Genomic DNA, 17,553 nt, shown 5'->3' with positions numbered 1-17,553 from the left:
TTTCAGAATCATTTTCTTTGTTTCTGGCCATTTTGAGCCTGTAATCGAACCCACAAATGCTGATGCTCCAGATACTCAACTAGTCTAAAGATGGCAAATTTTATTGCTTCTTTAATCAAAACCGTTTTCAGCTGTGCTAACGTAATTGCAAAAGGGTTTTCTACTGATCAATTACAAGACTGAATCCTAAGCCTGTACAACCAGGTTAAAGCTGATGTTGGAAAAACTTTGGCTCAAGGCACATGGTTTGCTGCAACCACTGACCTCGACCAGTGAAAGCAGGGGTTGTCTCAACCCTACATCAGCTTCACTATCCATTACCTCACCCCAGACTGGCAACTGGAATCAAACTGCCTGGAAACACAGTTCTTCCCAGAAGATCACTCAGCTCACAACATCAGGGAGTTTTTTTGAGAATATAACATCTCTGTGTTGACGAGTCTACAATACGTAGAACGTGTAAGCAGAGGGAGCTGAAAACAGGAGGAGAAATGGAAGTGAATGAGGGCGAAGTATCGGAGGTGGTAGGTGTGATGAAGTTCTCGGAGCCTGAAGCTTGCACCGAGGGTCAGGATAAAGATGAGTCTGTGACAGTAGGAGTGAAGTTTTTGGAAAAAGTGGACCCTTGCACAAGCATTTCGCTACACTAACATTAACATCTGCTAACCATGTGTATGTGACCAATAACATTTGATTTTCATTGTTTGAAAATAATGTCTGAGTGTTGGAGTGTGCCCCTGGCTATACATCAATAAAAAAAATATAAATTGTACCTTCTGGTTTGCTTAATATAAGGAAGTTGAAATGGTTTATATTTTTACATTTACTTTTGATACTTAAGTACATTGTGCCCCTGGCTATCTGGCAATAATTACATTTTTTTTTATACAATTGTGCCATCAGGTTTAATATAAGGAATTTGAAATGATTTATACTTTTACTCAAGTATGACCATTTAGTACTTTTTCCACCGCTGGATGTGGCTGGGGGTTATAGCATTTCTTTCACATGACCAATCAATTTAGACAAGTGTGTCTGGTTAAGCGTCATCTAATATTAAAAAAATATTTTGATCTGGACACTTTCTGTTTACCTGGAATTTTGCCTTTTTGTAGGCACCTACCACTTTTAGTCTTCAGCACATGACCTCATGTGAATCCTTAAAGAGATGGGTGGGGCTGGCTTAAGAGGGTGTGAACAATGCTGAATGGGTGTAGACAAAGGAGAGCTCTAGTAGGTACCAAAACATTCAAAGGCTGTTTTCTCAAAAGTGAGTTTACAAGTGTATCAACTTTCAAAGTAGAAATACTTTCCCATTGTTACTCAAAAATGCTGTGTATGATACCATTTTGTAGCTCTGTGTCTCTACTTTTATCCAATGTAAAAAATAAAAATTCAAATTTTCTACATAAGACTGAATCCAGGTGGTGAGTCACATATGCTGAGGCAGTGAAGAAAGTAGAGGAAGATGGGTAAAGGGATCCTGAGGAGTGGTGTGAGTAGTAGATCTGTACCAGTACAGAGGAATAAACCAATAAGTGATATGTTTCATTCAGTAAGATTGGATTTTTGGCATTTATAGTAATGGTTATCAACAGTACTGCAGGGATGGAATGTAAGTCGCAGAAAATTGAGGTTGTGGTGGCAGCTGCAGAGGTATTTGTGAGTGCGAGACTTGACATCAGAAGAGTTACAGGGTGTGTTAAGTGGTGGTGTCCCATCCTTTCAGGTTGTTGGCCTAAGGTAGGACTAAATATATTTAAATAGTGGAGTTTTTTTTATTGTCGTGTTAGATGGTAGTGTATTTGTTGTATTATTATTAAACCATTTTTTTCAAGCGAAGTATAAGGGAGTTATACTCCAGTCTTGTAGGTGGCGGTAATGCAACATTGATTGGATGCCAACTGCCGTTAAACGTCATCAAAGAAGTAGTAGTAAACGGAAGTAAACAGTGACCAATAACCATTTCCACGTTAGCGGTTTTATTGTTATTTAGACGTTTATTAACATCCTGGAACTCAACATATGACTAAGTTAACTGCACAGCATTACATACTTACCCCAGGTAGTCTTTAACTCGCGTTGGAGACAGGACCTGGTTGATGCTAGGTAATGCTAGCTAGGTAGCCGCTAATGGCTAACTGTATGGTTTTTCACACTCAAATAGCCTCCGTCATGGAGGTGCTAGCGAATGCAGCCGTGGCAGAGATCTGTAAACTCGTAGACGACGACTATGCAGTGTTTCGTTTGGAAATGTCTCAAAGCCAGAAAGAAAACAGGGGATTGCGGAGGAAACTACAGCAACTGGAACTGAAGGTGTCACGGGAGCGCGCAGAGAGGACCATTAGAGAGCGGGTCCTCGCCAGTCGTCCCAGTAGTGTCAAGATCCTCGACCGATACAGAGGAATGGCAAGAGGTACATTTTGCATAAGTTGTCCCGTTCCCCTCTGCGCATGTGTTCAGATGTTACCCAGAATTGTGACTTGGTCAGTTTTTGGATAGTATCCAATATACTCTTTGGTTGTTTTAGAGTTTTTCCTGGTTAGGTAAAACTCTGTGTCCTATTTGTAGGCCATGACAAAAGATTGTTATAGATAGCTTCCCTTTTCATCTATGTTATGACTATAGGGCTTGGATTTTTTGTCAGGTCATGTGAATTGGAAACACTCAGGACAGGTTTGAAAGTCTTCATTTAATGTATTCCTATTTAACCTATTTCTTCGTCTGATTACAGTGCTCTTCAGAAATGACTAATTATGTTATCTTTATGTAAGGCAGGGTTACATTTAACACTATACACAGACTTTGTAACAGTTTTTATAAGTCATAAAACCACTAACTTTGTGTTGTCCTGGTCTCCATCCATCCCACCAGAAGTTGGTTTCCTGGCGCTCACTGTAGGAATTGATTGCCTGTAAAATCCATATATTCAATCATTAAATCAACTATTTGCTAAAGTTTACTTGAAAATAATACCTCCCTTTTCATTAAGTATATTTCATTGAATATCACTCATTCTATTGCACTCTATTCTAACCAAACCTGCATTACCAATTCATATCAGTAAGTTGGAACCGGTTCAGGGAACAGAACAGAAAACCAGAAAATAACGAAATTATATTTCATAGGTTTAAAAATGAACAAAAAGGAACTATATAATCGGGTACTTTTCTTAGGGTCGACCCGGTTCAGTAATTTATTTTGCTGGTCGGAACAGTGGAACGGAACAACAACAAAAATGGTTCTAAATGACTTTGGGTTCAACCCTTGGTCACGATGCACGTGACTAGGTCGTTGAAAAAGACTGATGGCTGCCTGTCTCTGTATTTGAGAAAGTTATTGTGGTGCTAGAATCCATAAATTCTCTCTTTCTGCATTAGCTATCCATCTGTTATGGTTGGACAAATGTGTTCATATTGTCTGTGTAGAATGCTCTGTGGTGGAATTTTAAGACAGGGGAATTTGCTCCAGAAACATAAATAAAATAATATGCCAATGAAGTTTACTGGACTAATAAACTGGCTGACTAACCCTTTCAGGAACTTGAGTATCCCTACGCCTTGGGTAGCAGCAGCAGATCGTTTCATCTTCTTTACCTGTGCCAAACACATTTATTCAGTGAGTCTAAATCAGGGGCGCAACTTTCACTGGGGACGGGGGAGACACGTCCCCTCCACATTCTGAAATTGCATTTTTTTATCATTGGAATGTGATACAAAACGAGGCAACTGTGTACTTTAGGACTCTGAGCGGTCGAGTAGGATGTTTCTGGAACAAAGCCTATTCCCCCTCAGGAGACTGAAAAGATTTGGCATGGGTCCTCAGGTCCTCAAAAAGTTCTGCAGCTGCACCATCGAGAGCATCCTGACTGGTTGCATCACTGCCTGGTATGGCAACTGCCATAAGACTCCTGAACAGCTAATCAAATGGCTACCCAGACTATTCGCATTGTCGTCATCCCCCCCTCCTCCCCTTTGTTATGCTGCTGCTTCTCGCTGTTTATTGACTATGCATAGTCACTTTAACTCTACCTACATGTACATGTTACCTCGACTAACCTGTGCCCCGCACATTGACTCTGTACCGGTACCCCCGTATATAGCCTCGCTACTGTTATTTAACTGTATTTAAAAATAAATTAAAAAAAGTTTTTACTTAACACTTATTTTTATTGTTGGTTAAGGGCTTGGAAGTAAGCATTTCACTGTAAGGTTGTTGTATTCTGTTGTATTCGGCGCAATTTGATTTGGAGTGTATCGGACTGGATTTAAAAAAAGGGGCCCCCCCACTTCTAAAAATCAATATTAACGTTAGCTGCTGGCTGCATAAACATATCTAGCTAATGTTATCTAGCTAGTCTACTATAGCTATAGATTGGATCGTTGTACCTAGATTTGGACAACGACTAAACTGCTTTTATTAACACACTCTTGTTTTCCATGAAAATATGTGTTCGCTCTCTCTTGAGGCAGGCAGGAGAAGACTGTTTACACTAGATAACACAGCCACAAAGTCGGGTCCCACAGAACGTGCGCGAAGACAGGGGCATATTGCGAGTCAAACAATGGTTAGTGCTATCCGAAATCATTGGGACATCCCTAGCCTCAAGTCCTAACCATTTTAACTTTCAACTTTAATGGGGGTAGGGCCGTCCCAATGATCCATGATAGCAAGGACAGCCAAACAACGAGGTCACAGAGTTTCTAAACCGAGACGCTACATTGCGAGACTTCCGGGAACCCTTGCGAAGCAGACCAAACAGACCAGGCCGGGGTTTGAGAAGTCGATTAGAGAACAAAAACAACTTTAGATCAAAGTAGTGTCTTTGATTTGACAGCGCGAGACCACCGTTAGAACCGATGACATGTTTCTGTGCATGAGTAAAGCTAGCCAACGTTGCAATGACATCGCCTACAAGCATGATCAGGGATTTCTATTGGAGAAACAGTTTCTGCCTATCTTCATACTGTACTGTCTTTGACGAGGTGCTGGTGCAACCAGACTAGTTGTTGAGAGGCGTGGTTGATGAGGCTCTGTAGGCTGTAGCTAGGCGACCACTGTGACTGACAAGTGAATCCACCTGTCACAGCAAGTGTGGGGGCTACCTCCTCACTAGACAAACGGGGGAAAATATGCTGAAATTGGGGGAGGTACTATGTAAGCTTGTCCAATAAGAAACGGCTGCTTTTACGTTTAATTTTTTTTTCTATGACATAAACTAATGAATATGTCTGGTAAACGCATTTGTTGCTGCTGCTTGGAAGGTGTTGAAAAGTATTGGAGCAAATGCTGTCTCGCCACACGTTTTCCGGCGGGTCGGGCTGGCCCTAGCCTTTTGGGGGCCCTACACAAAAGTTAAGGCAGAGGACATTTTAGAGTTAATTTCCTGCAATTCTACACATTTTGCCAGGGGGGGATATATAAAATGTTTTCAAGATGCATACTGCATACATACAAAATGCCTCCAGATTGCAAAGTGGTGTGTGCAGCGCTGATGAAGCCTGCCTTTCCGTTGTCACATTTTGTGGTATACCTCATAACCTGGCTGGTGAGTGCCTTCAGAATGTATTCATACCCCTTTGCTTATTCCACATTTTGTTGTGTTATAGCATGCATTTAAAATGGATTTAATTATAATTGTTTCTCACCAATCTACACACTACCACATAATGACAAAATGAAAACATATTTTTAGAATTTTCTTTTGTTTCTGTACAATCTTCCTTCTTTTCACTCTTGTCATTTATATTAGTATTGTGGAGTAACTACAATGTTGTTGATCCATTCTCAGTTTTCTCCTATCAAAGCCATTAAACTCTAACTGTTTTAAAGTCACAGTTGGAGTCATGGTGAAATCCATAAGCGGTTTCCTTCCTCTCTGGCAACTGAGTTAGTAAGGACACCTGTATCTTTGTAGTGACTGGGTCTATTGATACACCATTCAAAGTGTAATTAATAACTTTGCCATGCTCAAAGGGATATTCAATGCCCTTTTTTGTATATTGGTATTGGAAAACCTCCCTGGTCTTTGTGGTTGAATCTGTTTTAAATTTACTGCTCGACTGAGACCTGTATGTGTGGGGTACAGAGATGAGGTAGTCATTCAAAAATAATTTTAAACACTATTATTGCACACAGAGTGAGTCCATGCAACTTATTGTGATTTGTTAAGAAAATGTTTACTCCTGAACTTATTACTTAACTTAATTTGTGTGTGTATATATATATATATATAAAAAATAACATAATTCCACTTTGACATTATGGGGTATTGTTTGTAGGCCAGTGACCCCCAAAGATCCACATTTAGTCAATTTTAAATTCAGGCTGTAACACAACAAAATGTGGAAAAAGTCCAGGGTTGTGTATACTTTCTCAAGGCACTCTATACATTTTTTTTTGGGGGGGGGGGGGGGTGGCACTAGTGGATGGCCTCCTAAGCAACTACTTATGTCACTTATGCCCTGGGCCAGGCCTGATGTAATAGTTCCCCTGATTACTTAGCTATCTTGCAAAAAATGTTTATTTACCAGGCAGGTCAATTAAGAATACATTATTCTAACACAAAGACACAAAATCATATTCTAACCAGACTCTTGAGTTACTGAATTTACTATTGTCATACTCAATAAAAATGATGTGATGCATGGAACACAATCAATCAATCAATCAATAAATAAATAGTATATCAAGAAGTTATAAGAAGGGACATCCTTGCCACTTGTAGACAGTGTCATGTGTACAATATAGCATTGAGCATTGACAGTAGCTAACCTAACCACCTCTTTTCCCCCAATCACTCTCTCAGGTGAAGGACATCTCACTGGAGGTCACAGGAGCTTTGTGAAGCCAGCGGGACACAACACATGGAGAGATGACCAACCAATCACTGTTGATGAGGGGAGTGGAACCTCAACCCAGCATGTTATCGTGATAGAGGTTTGTGTAATAGTATTACATCAAAATTACAGTTAATCAAATGTGGCCCATCTTAATTTCAGAAAGGCTGCCCTCAGCTATTCATTTATTTGCATTAGGGGACATTGAGACTTCAGTACCACATTGTTATCCAATTCAACTCATGTACCGATAATAACCTTCTCTCTTCTTGTCAGTCTGTAGATGCAGGTCCTGGGGTCAAGCAGCAGATGACTAAAGGAAAGAAGGACCCACAGCACAGCAGAGACATCCAGACCGAGGCAGTGGCTGGAGTGGCGCCCCCTGTGGCCACGGAGGTCCTCTCCGCTGTGCCCCAGGCCAGGACCATACGCAGCATCATGGAGGTCAGTGGAACGCCGAACGCCGTCCTCAAGTCAGAGACAGACACCGAGACTTTAACTGTAACACCCAGGCTTTTACACACAGGATCTGACCACAGATCAGACCCAGAGAGACTGGGGCTGTGGAGACTGGGCTGTCCTCCTGCTCCTGGCTCAGAGTACCTACCAGTATTTCACCAGAACCAGAGGATGGGTCATTCCTGTGGAGATGGTGATGGTGACACGTTAGACACTGGTGGTGATGATCGGTCTTGTTCTTACACTACAGAGATGGACCCTGGCAACATATCCTTGGGTTTAGAGACACAGACTGATCTGCTTAGAGGGGAATGGAACCGGTACAGTAGTAGTGTATACTCTGAAGGGTGCCTAGATAAGAAAGGTGAGGGTTCAGTCGTAGATGAGGTGACTGTGAAATTGGAGGGCGACGTTCCTCCCACATGGAAAGGTCACCTAGGAGACAGACACTCGCAGGGCAGAAATTTCTTAGATTACAGGGAAAGCTTAGAGACAAATCCAAATGTCGCCACCCACTCCCTTGTACACACGTTCAAGGATCACGACCCAGTGTCCACTTCAATGGCCCTTTCCGATTCTCACAGCCACATCCTTTTCGATCAGGTATTGAACTCAAATGACAGGGCTAGAGTCCAGGCTCAGGGAGGGGGAGCCACATCAGGCAATAGTAAAGAGAAACGGTTCCTCTGCATGTTCTGTAACAAAGGCTTCAGCTGCCCCCAGAAGGTGGAGATCCACAAGAGGGTCCACACTGGAGAGAAACCCTACAGCTGTACCCAGTGTCATGTGTGCTTCGCTCAGGCTGGTGACCTGAAAAGGCACCAGAGGGTCCACTCAGGGGAAAAACCTTACAGCTGCCCCCAGTGTGAGAAGCGGTTCTCCCGCCAGGACCAGCTGAAGAGGCACCATATGGTCCATACGCGAGAGAGGCCGTTTGCCTGTACGCACTGCGGGAAGAGGTTTTCAGAGAGGAGCTACCTCAGGATACACCAGCAGAAAAAACATTCCACTCAATAACTTCTGACGTTTACATCAAACCCTGCATTAAAGACAAATGTACATTCTCACGATTGTCAGCAGAAAAATCCACAGATACATTTGGAATAACAAGAGTAACAGATTTCAGGGTAGAATATTGCATCCAGACATTGTGTGATATATATATATATATATATATATATATATATATATATAGGCCTAAACAGTATGTTACATATTGTGTTTGTACTGTGGCATATATAGGCCTAAAAAGTATGTTACATATTGTGTTTGTACTGTGTAGGCTATATGATGTTCACAAATGTCTATTTTATTACTTCTAATTAAACTACAAAATGTTTTTCCAATACATTTAATGAGAACATGTATGCAAGTTATCAATTTTGTTGTTGAGACGTGTACATGTGGTTTTCATATGGTGTACTTAAAACTTATTTGTTTAATAAACACAAAATGGGACTTTTTTATTCTGAGACTTTCATTGAGACTCCCTTTAGTATATATCACATCTGATATCACCCTATTCTGCATATACCCAACAGCGCTTTATAACCAATATACACTTAAATATAAATAAATATACTTAAAGTATTTACACTTACTGTACAATTCAGAATAGGTTAGTTTGTCTGATGACTTTTGACTTATCTGAATCATATTTACCCACAACATCATATTTATATCCACCATGATGGGTTTAACAACAATGAAGTCATTCTGTAACTACAGTATAGGACTCAAAAGTAGTGGGGATGGGTAAACACTCCATGTTGAAAGTGTGTTTATCTGTGTGTACATACCTGAGGGAGTGTAAGTCTGTGTAATCTGTATCACCTGTCTCTTCCAGGAGGAGGAGGGTCCAGAAGTGCTGCTGGTGAAGGAGGAGGGTCTGGGGAACCCTGAGGGAACCATGGTCATGGAGGACAACCAGACTACACCACCTCCTGAACCCACAGAGGAACCAGCTGAGCAGCATAGGACCACACACAGTCTCACTGAGGTGAGCCCACTGTGAACTACTGTCTGAATGGTATTAGGTCAGAGCTCGTATCCACAAAGCCTCTCAGAGTCGGAGTGCTGTTGTCTTATCAAACCATGAAAGTGTGTAAAGTAATCAAAAACTAACATGTTTGCATAGTATTCATAGCAATCCCTCATTGCCCAATCAGATAATACTCCACAGCAGGGTGCTCATATCAGATTTCTTGATCCAACATCCTTTCACTCTTTATCTCTTACAGTCGGTAGACATGGAGGATTGGAAGCCTGATCTGCTGCTGGTCAAAGAGGAGACAATAGAAGACGGACCAGAGAGCATTGACCTGCTGAGTGGACTAAAGATGGGGGAGCAAGGTAAGGGGGAAATAATTACAGCATAGAGCAACTTATGTTTGCATACAAAAACACACATCTTAACTTGACCAGGTAATTGACCCAAAAAAATCCATATGTAGCGTTTTCTCTGACACGTTTGTAAAGTCTATTTTCTAATCTCCTTCTGCAGGTGGTTGGCTGGAGGCTAACAGAAGAGACTGGGTGGCCATCTCGGATTTCCAGACCCAGACGGGTGCAGCCAAGGGCCCAGGGGACAACATTACTGAGCAGGCCAGGACCAGAGGTGACATAGTGGAGGTCAGTGGATGGAACAGAGTCCTCAACTCTGGGCTGGGGAACAACACTGTTAATCACAACCAGAAAAAGACAGTCGAACACAAAACAACAACCGAACCTAGTCTCCATGACAGCAGGGTGAGGTGTAGATTTCGTCTGCAGGGACAGGGAGGTGTCCGTGTGCGGGGGGGAGAGAACGTGTAGCTGTGCTGACTGACTTGGTTCTTTTTGTATTATTGCAGAGACAGAGTTTCCCTTAACTCAGTTGAACCAAAACATATTTCATTCTTGAATCAACACATATGGACATTGTTTCACAATAAACTCCAATGGCTCCATATTGTTAGGTACTTGACTGTGGTTAACATTTTATAATATCATGTCATGTTTCTGTGTGTACAGCAGTTTCTTATATAAACATGTATGCTTTTCTATTAAATTTGTGTTTACAGTCTGCAGTCCATGAGGACCTGCTGATATCTGGTGTTGCTGACGGGAGAGACTGCACCTCTGAGGTGGGTGGTCACAAACCCTGGCCCCGGATCAAAACCCTGGATCTGGAGCCATCACTCTTCCTTCCCGAGTCGGAACTAGGACCCAACCGTGAGGGACAGAGACTCCACCACCACACAAAACACAACCAGTGGACAGGTGGACTGAACAACCTCAGTCCTGGTGGTCATCAGAGAGACAGAGGCTCCAGTCAGGGATCCAGTCTGCAGTCTGGGGCTGATAAAGATAGACCCTCCTGTTCCTATGATACAAACACCACAATATCCATGATGGACAGATCAGGTCACCCTGGGCTTCAGCCTTCACAGAGAGTGACGGGAGACTACCTCCAGGGGGGACTATCAGCCAGTCGGTCTTCTCCTTCAGGGCCTCGTCCAATTCCTGGTGAATGGGTTCATAGAAGGTCTGGACCTGGGTCTAGCCTTCCTCAGCTACCTCATGGTTACCCCACCAATACAGACAGGGTCAGGATGGGCGTTCACCATAAGAGGTACCTAGCCTATAACACAGCACATAATCCCAACAACACCCAAACAATGGCTAGAGGTCAAGGAGGGAGCTCAAAAACTCTTGCTTCTACCTCTGGTGTCATTGGGTTACAATGTGGGAGGCCGAGCATTAGGATGGACGCCGACAAGCCATATGCCTGCCCCACGTGTGGGAAGCGCTTTGCTGAGGCAAGGTATGTGAAGCAGCACCAGACTGTTCACACCAAAGACAGCTTCAAGTGCAAATTATGTCACAAGAGCTTCTCCTTCCTGAGTAGCCTTATCAGACATAGGAGTGTCCACAATGGGGATAAATCGTAGCAGTGTGGCTTAAGATGTATACAGGGGATGTCTTTATCTGACATATTATAGTTATCTTGTGAAGTGTCTAGGGATAAGAGGGTAATTAACCACATACCCCTCATTAACCCCTTTAACTTTTCATTTAAAACAGGCTTGCGTTAATACCTGTTTTTAGAGAGATAGTAAACCTAGGCTAGAACAAGTATAGTTTAATATTCTCTGTCTGTTGAAACCAAGATTGAACTCTTTGGCCTGAATGCCAAGTCTGGAGGACACCTGGCAGGGACTGGGAGACTAGTCAGGATCGAGGCAAAGATGAACAGAGCAAAGTGCAGAGCGATCCTTGATGAAAACCTGCTCCAGAGCACTCAGGACCCCAGACTGGGGTGAAGGTTCATCTTCCAACAGGACCCTAAGCACACAGCCAAGATAACGCAGGAGTGGCTTCGGGACAAGTCTGAATGTTCTTGAGTATCCAGCCAGAGCCCGGACTTAAACCCAATCAAACATTTCTGGAGAGACCTGAAAATAGCTGTGCAGCTACACTCCCCATCCAACCTGACAGAGCTTGAGAGGATCTGCAGAGATGAATGGGAGAAACTCCCCAAATACAGGTGTGCCAAGCTTGTAGCGTTATACCCAAGAAGACAAGGCTGTAATCGCTTCCAAAGGTGCTTTAACAAAGTACTGAGTAAAGGCTCTGAATACTTGTGTAAATGTGATATTTCAGTTTTATATTTTTAATAAATTAGCAATAGTTTCTAAAAACCTGTTTTTGCTTTGTTAATATGGGGTATTGTGTGTGTGGATTGATGAAGGGAAAAAAACGATCTAACACATTTTAGAATAAGGCTGTAATGTAACAAAATGTGGAAAAACAGGGCATTGCGGAGGAAACTACAGCTACTGGAACTGAAGGTGGCACGATGGCACATCCCCGCCAGTTGTCCCAGTACTGTCAAGATCCTCGACCGATACAGAGGAATGGCAAAAGGTACATTTTTGCAGAAGACCGAGGCTGCGGGACCTGTCGCACCGTTCCCCTCTGTGCATGTGTGACTTTAGATTTGTTAACCACATAAGGGTCTTGGGCAGTTGGATAGTATGTAATAATTCACCAGATTACTTAACTAGATATCTTGCACAAAGACACTAATTTTCTAACCAGATTCTTGATTTACTGCATTTCCTATTATTTACTAATTGAAAATAATGTAATACATTGATCAATAGATAGTATATCAAGAAGTGATGAGAAGTGTTACATATACACAATACACACAAGTCTAAGTAACGGAATGGAATTAAGAATAGTAGAATAGAATACAGTATATACAGTTGAAGTCTGAAGTTTACATACACCTTAGCCAAATACATTTAAACTCAGTTTTTCACAATTCCTGACATTTAATCCTAGTAAACATTTCCTGTCTTAGGTCAGTTAGGATCACCACTTTATTTTAAGAATGTGAAATGTCAGAATAATAGTAGAGAGTGATTTATTTCAGCTTTTATTTATTTCATCACATTCCTAGTGGGTCAGAAGTTTACATACACTCAATTAGTATTTGGTAATTGCCTTTAAATTGTTTAACTTGGGGTCAAATGTTTCGAGTAGCCTTCCACAATAAGTTGGGTGAATTTTGGCCCATTCTTCCTGACAGAGCTGATATAACTGAGTCAGGTTTGTAGGCCTCCTTGCTCGTACACGCTTTTTCAGTTCTGCCCACAAATTGTCTTTAGGATTGAGGTCAGGGCCTTGTGATGGCCACTCCAATACCTTGACTTTGTCCTTCAGCCATTTTGCCACAACTTTGGAAGTATGCTTGGGGTCATTGTCCATTTGGAACCAAGCTTTAACTTCTTGACTGATGTCTTGAGATGTTGCTTCAATATATCAACATAATTTTCCTACCTCATGATGCCATCTATTTTGTGAAGTGCACCAGTCCCTCCTGCAGCAAAGCACCCCCACAACGTGATGCTGCCACCCCACAACGTGATGCTGCCACCCCCGTGCTTCACAGATGGGATGGTATTCTTCGGCTTGAAAGTCTCCCAATATTTCCTCCATCGTCATGGTCATGGTCATTATGGCCAAACAGTTCTATTTTTGTTTCATCAGACCAGAGGACATTTCTCCAAAAAGTACAATCTTTGTCCCCATCTGCAGTTGCAAACCGTAGTCTGGCTTTTTTATGGCGGTTTTGGAGCAGTGGCTTCTTCCTTACTAAGCGGCCTTTCATGTTATGTCGATATAGGACTTGTTTTACTGTGGATATAGATACTTTTGTACCCGTTTCCTCCAGCATCTTCACAAGGTCCTTTGCTGTTGTTCTGGGATTGATTTGCACTTTTCGCACCAAAGTACGTTCATCTCTAGGAGACAGAACACGTCTCCTTCTTGGGTGGTATGACGGCTGCCTGGTCCCATGGTGTTTATACTTGCGTACTATTGTTTGTACAGATGAACATGGACCTTCAGGCATTTGGAAATTGCTCCCAAGGATGAACCAGACTTGTGGAGGTCTACAATTTTTTTCTGAGGTCTTGGCTGATTTCTTTTGATTTTCCCATGATGTCAAGCAAAGAGGCACTGAGTTTGAAGGTAGGCCTTGAAATATATCCACAGGTACACCTCCAATTGACTCAAATTATGTCAATTAGCCTATCAGAAACTTCTAAAGCCATGACATCATTTTCTGTAATTTTCCAAGCTGTTTAAAGGCACAGTCAACTTAGTGTATTTAAACTTCTTACCCACTGGAATTGTGATACAGTGAATTATAAGTGAAATAATCTGTCTGTAAACAATTGTTGGAAAAATTAATTGTGTCATGCACAAAGTAGATGTCCTAACCGACTTGCTAAAACTATAGTTTGTTAACAAGAAATGTGTGGAGTGGTTGAAAAGAGTTTATTGACTCCAACCTAAGTGTATGTAAACTTCCGACTTCAACTATGTGAGATGAGTAATGCAAAATATGCAAACATTGTTAAAGTGGCCAGTGATTTCAAGTCTATATAAATAAGCAGCAGCCTCTAATGTACTAGTACTAGTGATGGCTGTTTAACAGTCTGATGACCTTGAGATAGAACCTGTTTTTCAGTCTCTCGGTCCCAGACCGTACCATCCTGTGGAGAGCCCTGCGATTGCGGACGGTGCAGTTGCCGTACCAGGCGGTGATACAGCTCGACAGGATGCTCTCAATTGTGCATCTGTAAAAGTTTGTGAGGGTTTTAGGTGCCAAGACAAATTAAATGCCAAGACAAAATAAATCTGACACAGCGGTTGCATTAAGGAGAAGTATATCTCTAATTCTGTGCATAACACTTGCATCTTATATTAACGTTATGATGGGTATTTCTGTAAATTGATGTGGCTCTCTGCAAATTCGCCGGATGTTTGAGGCACATTATTGAATATAACACACCAATGTAAACAGAGATTTTTGGATATAAATATTAACTTTATCGAACAAAACATACATGTATTGTGTAACATGAAGTCTTATGAGTGTCATCAGATGAAGATCATCAAAGGTTAGTGAATATTTATAATGTTATTTCTGACTTTTACTGACTGCACAACATGGCGGGTAACTGTATGGCTTGTTTTTGTTGTCCAAGCGCTGTACTCAGATTATTGCATGGTTTGCTTTTTCCGTAAAGTTTTTTTGAACTCTGACACAGCGGTTGCATTAAGGAGAAGTATATCTTTAATTCCATGTATAACACTTGTATTTATCAACATTTATAATGAGTATTTCTGTAAATTGATGTGGCTCTATGTAAATTCGCCGGATGTTTTCGAAGCACAACAATATTGAACAATAATGCGCCAATGTAAACTGAGATTTTTGGATATAAATATAAACTTTATCGAACAAAACATACATGTATTGTGTAACATTAAGTCCTATGAGTGCCATGTGATGAAGATCATCAAAGGTTAGTGATTAATTTTAATCTCTTTCTGCTTTTTGTGACTCCTCTCTTTGGCTGGAAAATGGATGTATGTGTTTTTGTAACTAGGCTCTGACCTAACAATCATATGTTGTGCTTTCGCTGTAAAGCCTTTTTTGAAATCGGACATGATGGGTAGATTAACAAGAAGTTAAGCTTTAATTTGGTGTTTTGCACTTGTGAATGTATGAAAGTAAAATATTTTTGAATTTTGCACTCTGCCTTTTCAGCGGATGTTGTTGAGGGGTTCCGCTAGCCCTAACAAGTTAAGGTTGCAGTGACACATCCATAACCTGAGCGGAAACCTGATTGCATACCCGAGAGAATACTGTAGACATCACAAAAGCCAGTCAGTTGATTATTGACAAGTTTTTCTAACATTTTGATAAACAGGGCAAAATAGAAATAGGCCTATAACAGTTAGTATCAGCTTGATCTCCACCTTTAAATAAAGGACAAAAAGTTTTATCCATCTACACACAATGCCCCACTGGGGGCAAGAAATTTGAATTATTTCGCTTTTTTCCCAAGAAAAGTGCACCATTGAAAGGAGTGATTACTGGGGTAGCTGTAAATGTAAAAGTTGACCCACGGAATGGGAAGATTCCCGGTGTTTGTGATGCTTGTTTTTTTGGTGCGATGCAGACAAGGTGGCGAGAGTGGTGAAACAGAAGAGTCATTATCTGTTCTTTTGAGTTTTGATGTTGAGTCTTTGCCCGACATAGTGATGTTAGAATATAAGTTATCCTGTAGGCGCTTTTGTGCTGAATACATTACGTTGTTACAGGTGTCAAGCTTATGGGCATGTGGCAGCAGTGTGTAAGAGGGAAGTTCGTACAGTAGGTGTGAGAAGTGTGCAGAAGGGCATGAGACAAAGGAATGTGTAGCATTAGGGAAAGTAGTGGTATGTGTCAATTGTAGGGGTGCCCATGGGGCTGGGGATCAGAAATGCCCCGTGCAAGAGAGGCAGATTGAGGTTTCCAGGGTTAGAGTAGTGCAGAAGTTGTAATATGCTGAGGCAGTGAAGAAAGTAGAGGAAGATGGGTCAAGGAGGAGGGATCCTGAGAGGAGTGGTGTGAGTAGTAGATCTGTACCAGTAGAGGGATAGGCCAACAAGTGATATGTTTCAGTAAGAATAGATTTTTAACAATGGTTATCAACTGTACTGCAGGGATGGAATGTAAGTCACAGAAAATTGAGGTTGTGGTGGCAGCTGCAGAGGTATTTGTGAGTGCGAGACTTGACATCAGAAGAGTTACAGGGTGTGTTAAGTGGTGGTGTCCCATCCTTTCAGGTTGTTGGCCTAAGGTAGGACTAAATAGATTTAAATAGTGGAGTAGGGTGGTGTTAATATTTTTGTGAGTGTAGTGTCAGGGTATTTTTTAATTGTTTAAAGCAAAGTATAAGGGAATTGCACTCCCGTCTAGTAGGTGGCGGTAATGCAACATCTTGGATGCCAACCGCCGTTAAACCTCATCGAAGAAGAAATATCAGCGGGTACGTTGATATTTTGGCAACCTTTGCACTTCGACGCCAACCTTTAACATTTATCTATGTAAAAGGAAGTGAACAGTGACTAAGAACAATTTCCACGCTAGCGTTTACTGTTGTGATTATTTTAACTACACAGCATCATATACTTACGCCATGTAGTTTTTAATTCGCGTTGGAGATAGGACTCGGTTGATAGACGTTATATAGGTAACGCAAACTGCTTACAATGGCTGACTGTATGGTTTTTCACACTCAAATAGCCTCCATCATGGAGGTGCTAGCGAATGCAGCAGTGGCAGAGATTTGTAAACTCGTAGACGACGACTATGCAGTGTTTCGTTTGGAAATTTCTGAAAGCCAGAAACAAAACAGGGCATTGCGGAGGAAATTACAGATTCAGGAACTGAAGGTGGCACGGGAGCGCGTAGACAGGACAATACCAGAGCGCGTCCTCGACAGTCGTCCCAGTAGTGTCAAGATCCTCGGCCAATTCAGAGGAATGGGAAGAGGTACTTCTCACAAAAAGCGGAGACTGCGCGGCCTGTCGCTGTTCATAAATGCTGTAGCTCAGAATTCGGTCTTGGTCAGATTTAGGATAGTATGCAATATTTCGCTGAATACTTAGCTAATTTGCGCAAAGACACTCATATTCAAACCAGATTCTTGATTTACTCCATTTCCTATTTACTCAATGAAAACAATGTGATGCATGGAACATAACACATCAATGAATAGATAGTATATCAATAAGTTATGAGAAGTGTTACCTTGTATCCTTGCCAATTCTAGACAGTGTTTATACTGTCAATAGTGTGAATATACTGTTGAGTATTGACAGTGGCTAATCTAACCACCTCTTCTCTCCAATCACTCTCTCAGGT

The 17,553-nt window shown here is 41.7% G+C and overlaps 3 protein-coding genes across 5 annotated transcripts in view; 2 read left to right on the top strand and 1 right to left on the bottom strand.

Moving 5' to 3' along the window:
• LOC110534626 (zinc finger protein with KRAB and SCAN domains 8) overlaps positions 1–11,549 on the top strand; it is a 98,619-nt gene extending 87,070 nt beyond the window's left edge. The window contains exons 5-7 of the mRNA XM_036934491.1: positions 9,539–9,650; positions 9,802–9,929; positions 10,361–11,549. Coding sequence (XP_036790386.1) covers positions 9,539–9,650; positions 9,802–9,929; positions 10,361–11,230 — 1,110 coding nt within the window. The 3' untranslated portion in view covers positions 11,231–11,549. The remainder of the gene's footprint in view (positions 1–9,538; positions 9,651–9,801; positions 9,930–10,360) is intronic.
• LOC110534616 (oocyte zinc finger protein XlCOF7.1-like) overlaps positions 1–17,553 on the bottom strand; it is a 1,104,347-nt gene that overhangs the window by 600,540 nt on the left and 486,254 nt on the right. The window lies entirely within an intron of this gene.
• On the top strand, positions 1,922–8,762 carry LOC110534683 (zinc finger protein 251-like). Its single transcript, XM_021619615.2, has 3 exons — positions 1,922–2,416; positions 6,809–6,939; positions 7,116–8,762. The coding sequence occupies exons 1-3, from the start codon at positions 2,134–2,136 to the stop codon at positions 8,313–8,315; spliced, it is 1,614 nt and encodes a 537-aa protein (XP_021475290.2). The 5' UTR covers positions 1,922–2,133; the 3' UTR covers positions 8,316–8,762.

The sequence above is a fragment of the Oncorhynchus mykiss genome, chromosome 10 (assembly GCF_013265735.2).
Source record: "Oncorhynchus mykiss isolate Arlee chromosome 10, USDA_OmykA_1.1, whole genome shotgun sequence".
Taxonomy (NCBI): Eukaryota; Metazoa; Chordata; class Actinopteri; order Salmoniformes; family Salmonidae; genus Oncorhynchus; species Oncorhynchus mykiss.
The sequence above is the reverse complement of the archived record's forward strand: the minus strand, read 5'-3'. Positions and strand labels throughout refer to the sequence as shown.

Bases quoted from the DNA above. Each gene is read 5' to 3' on its own strand.
- LOC110534683 (XM_021619615.2), top strand. From the start codon at position 2,134: ATGGCTAACTGTATGGTTTTTCACACTCAAATAGCCTCCGTCATGGAG. The intron at 2,417-6,808 runs GTACATTTTGCA...TCACTCTCTCAG, and splicing joins ATACAGAGGAATGGCAAGAG to GTGAAGGACATCTCACTGGA. The intron at 6,940-7,115 runs GTTTGTGTAATA...TCTTCTTGTCAG, and splicing joins AGCATGTTATCGTGATAGAG to TCTGTAGATGCAGGTCCTGG.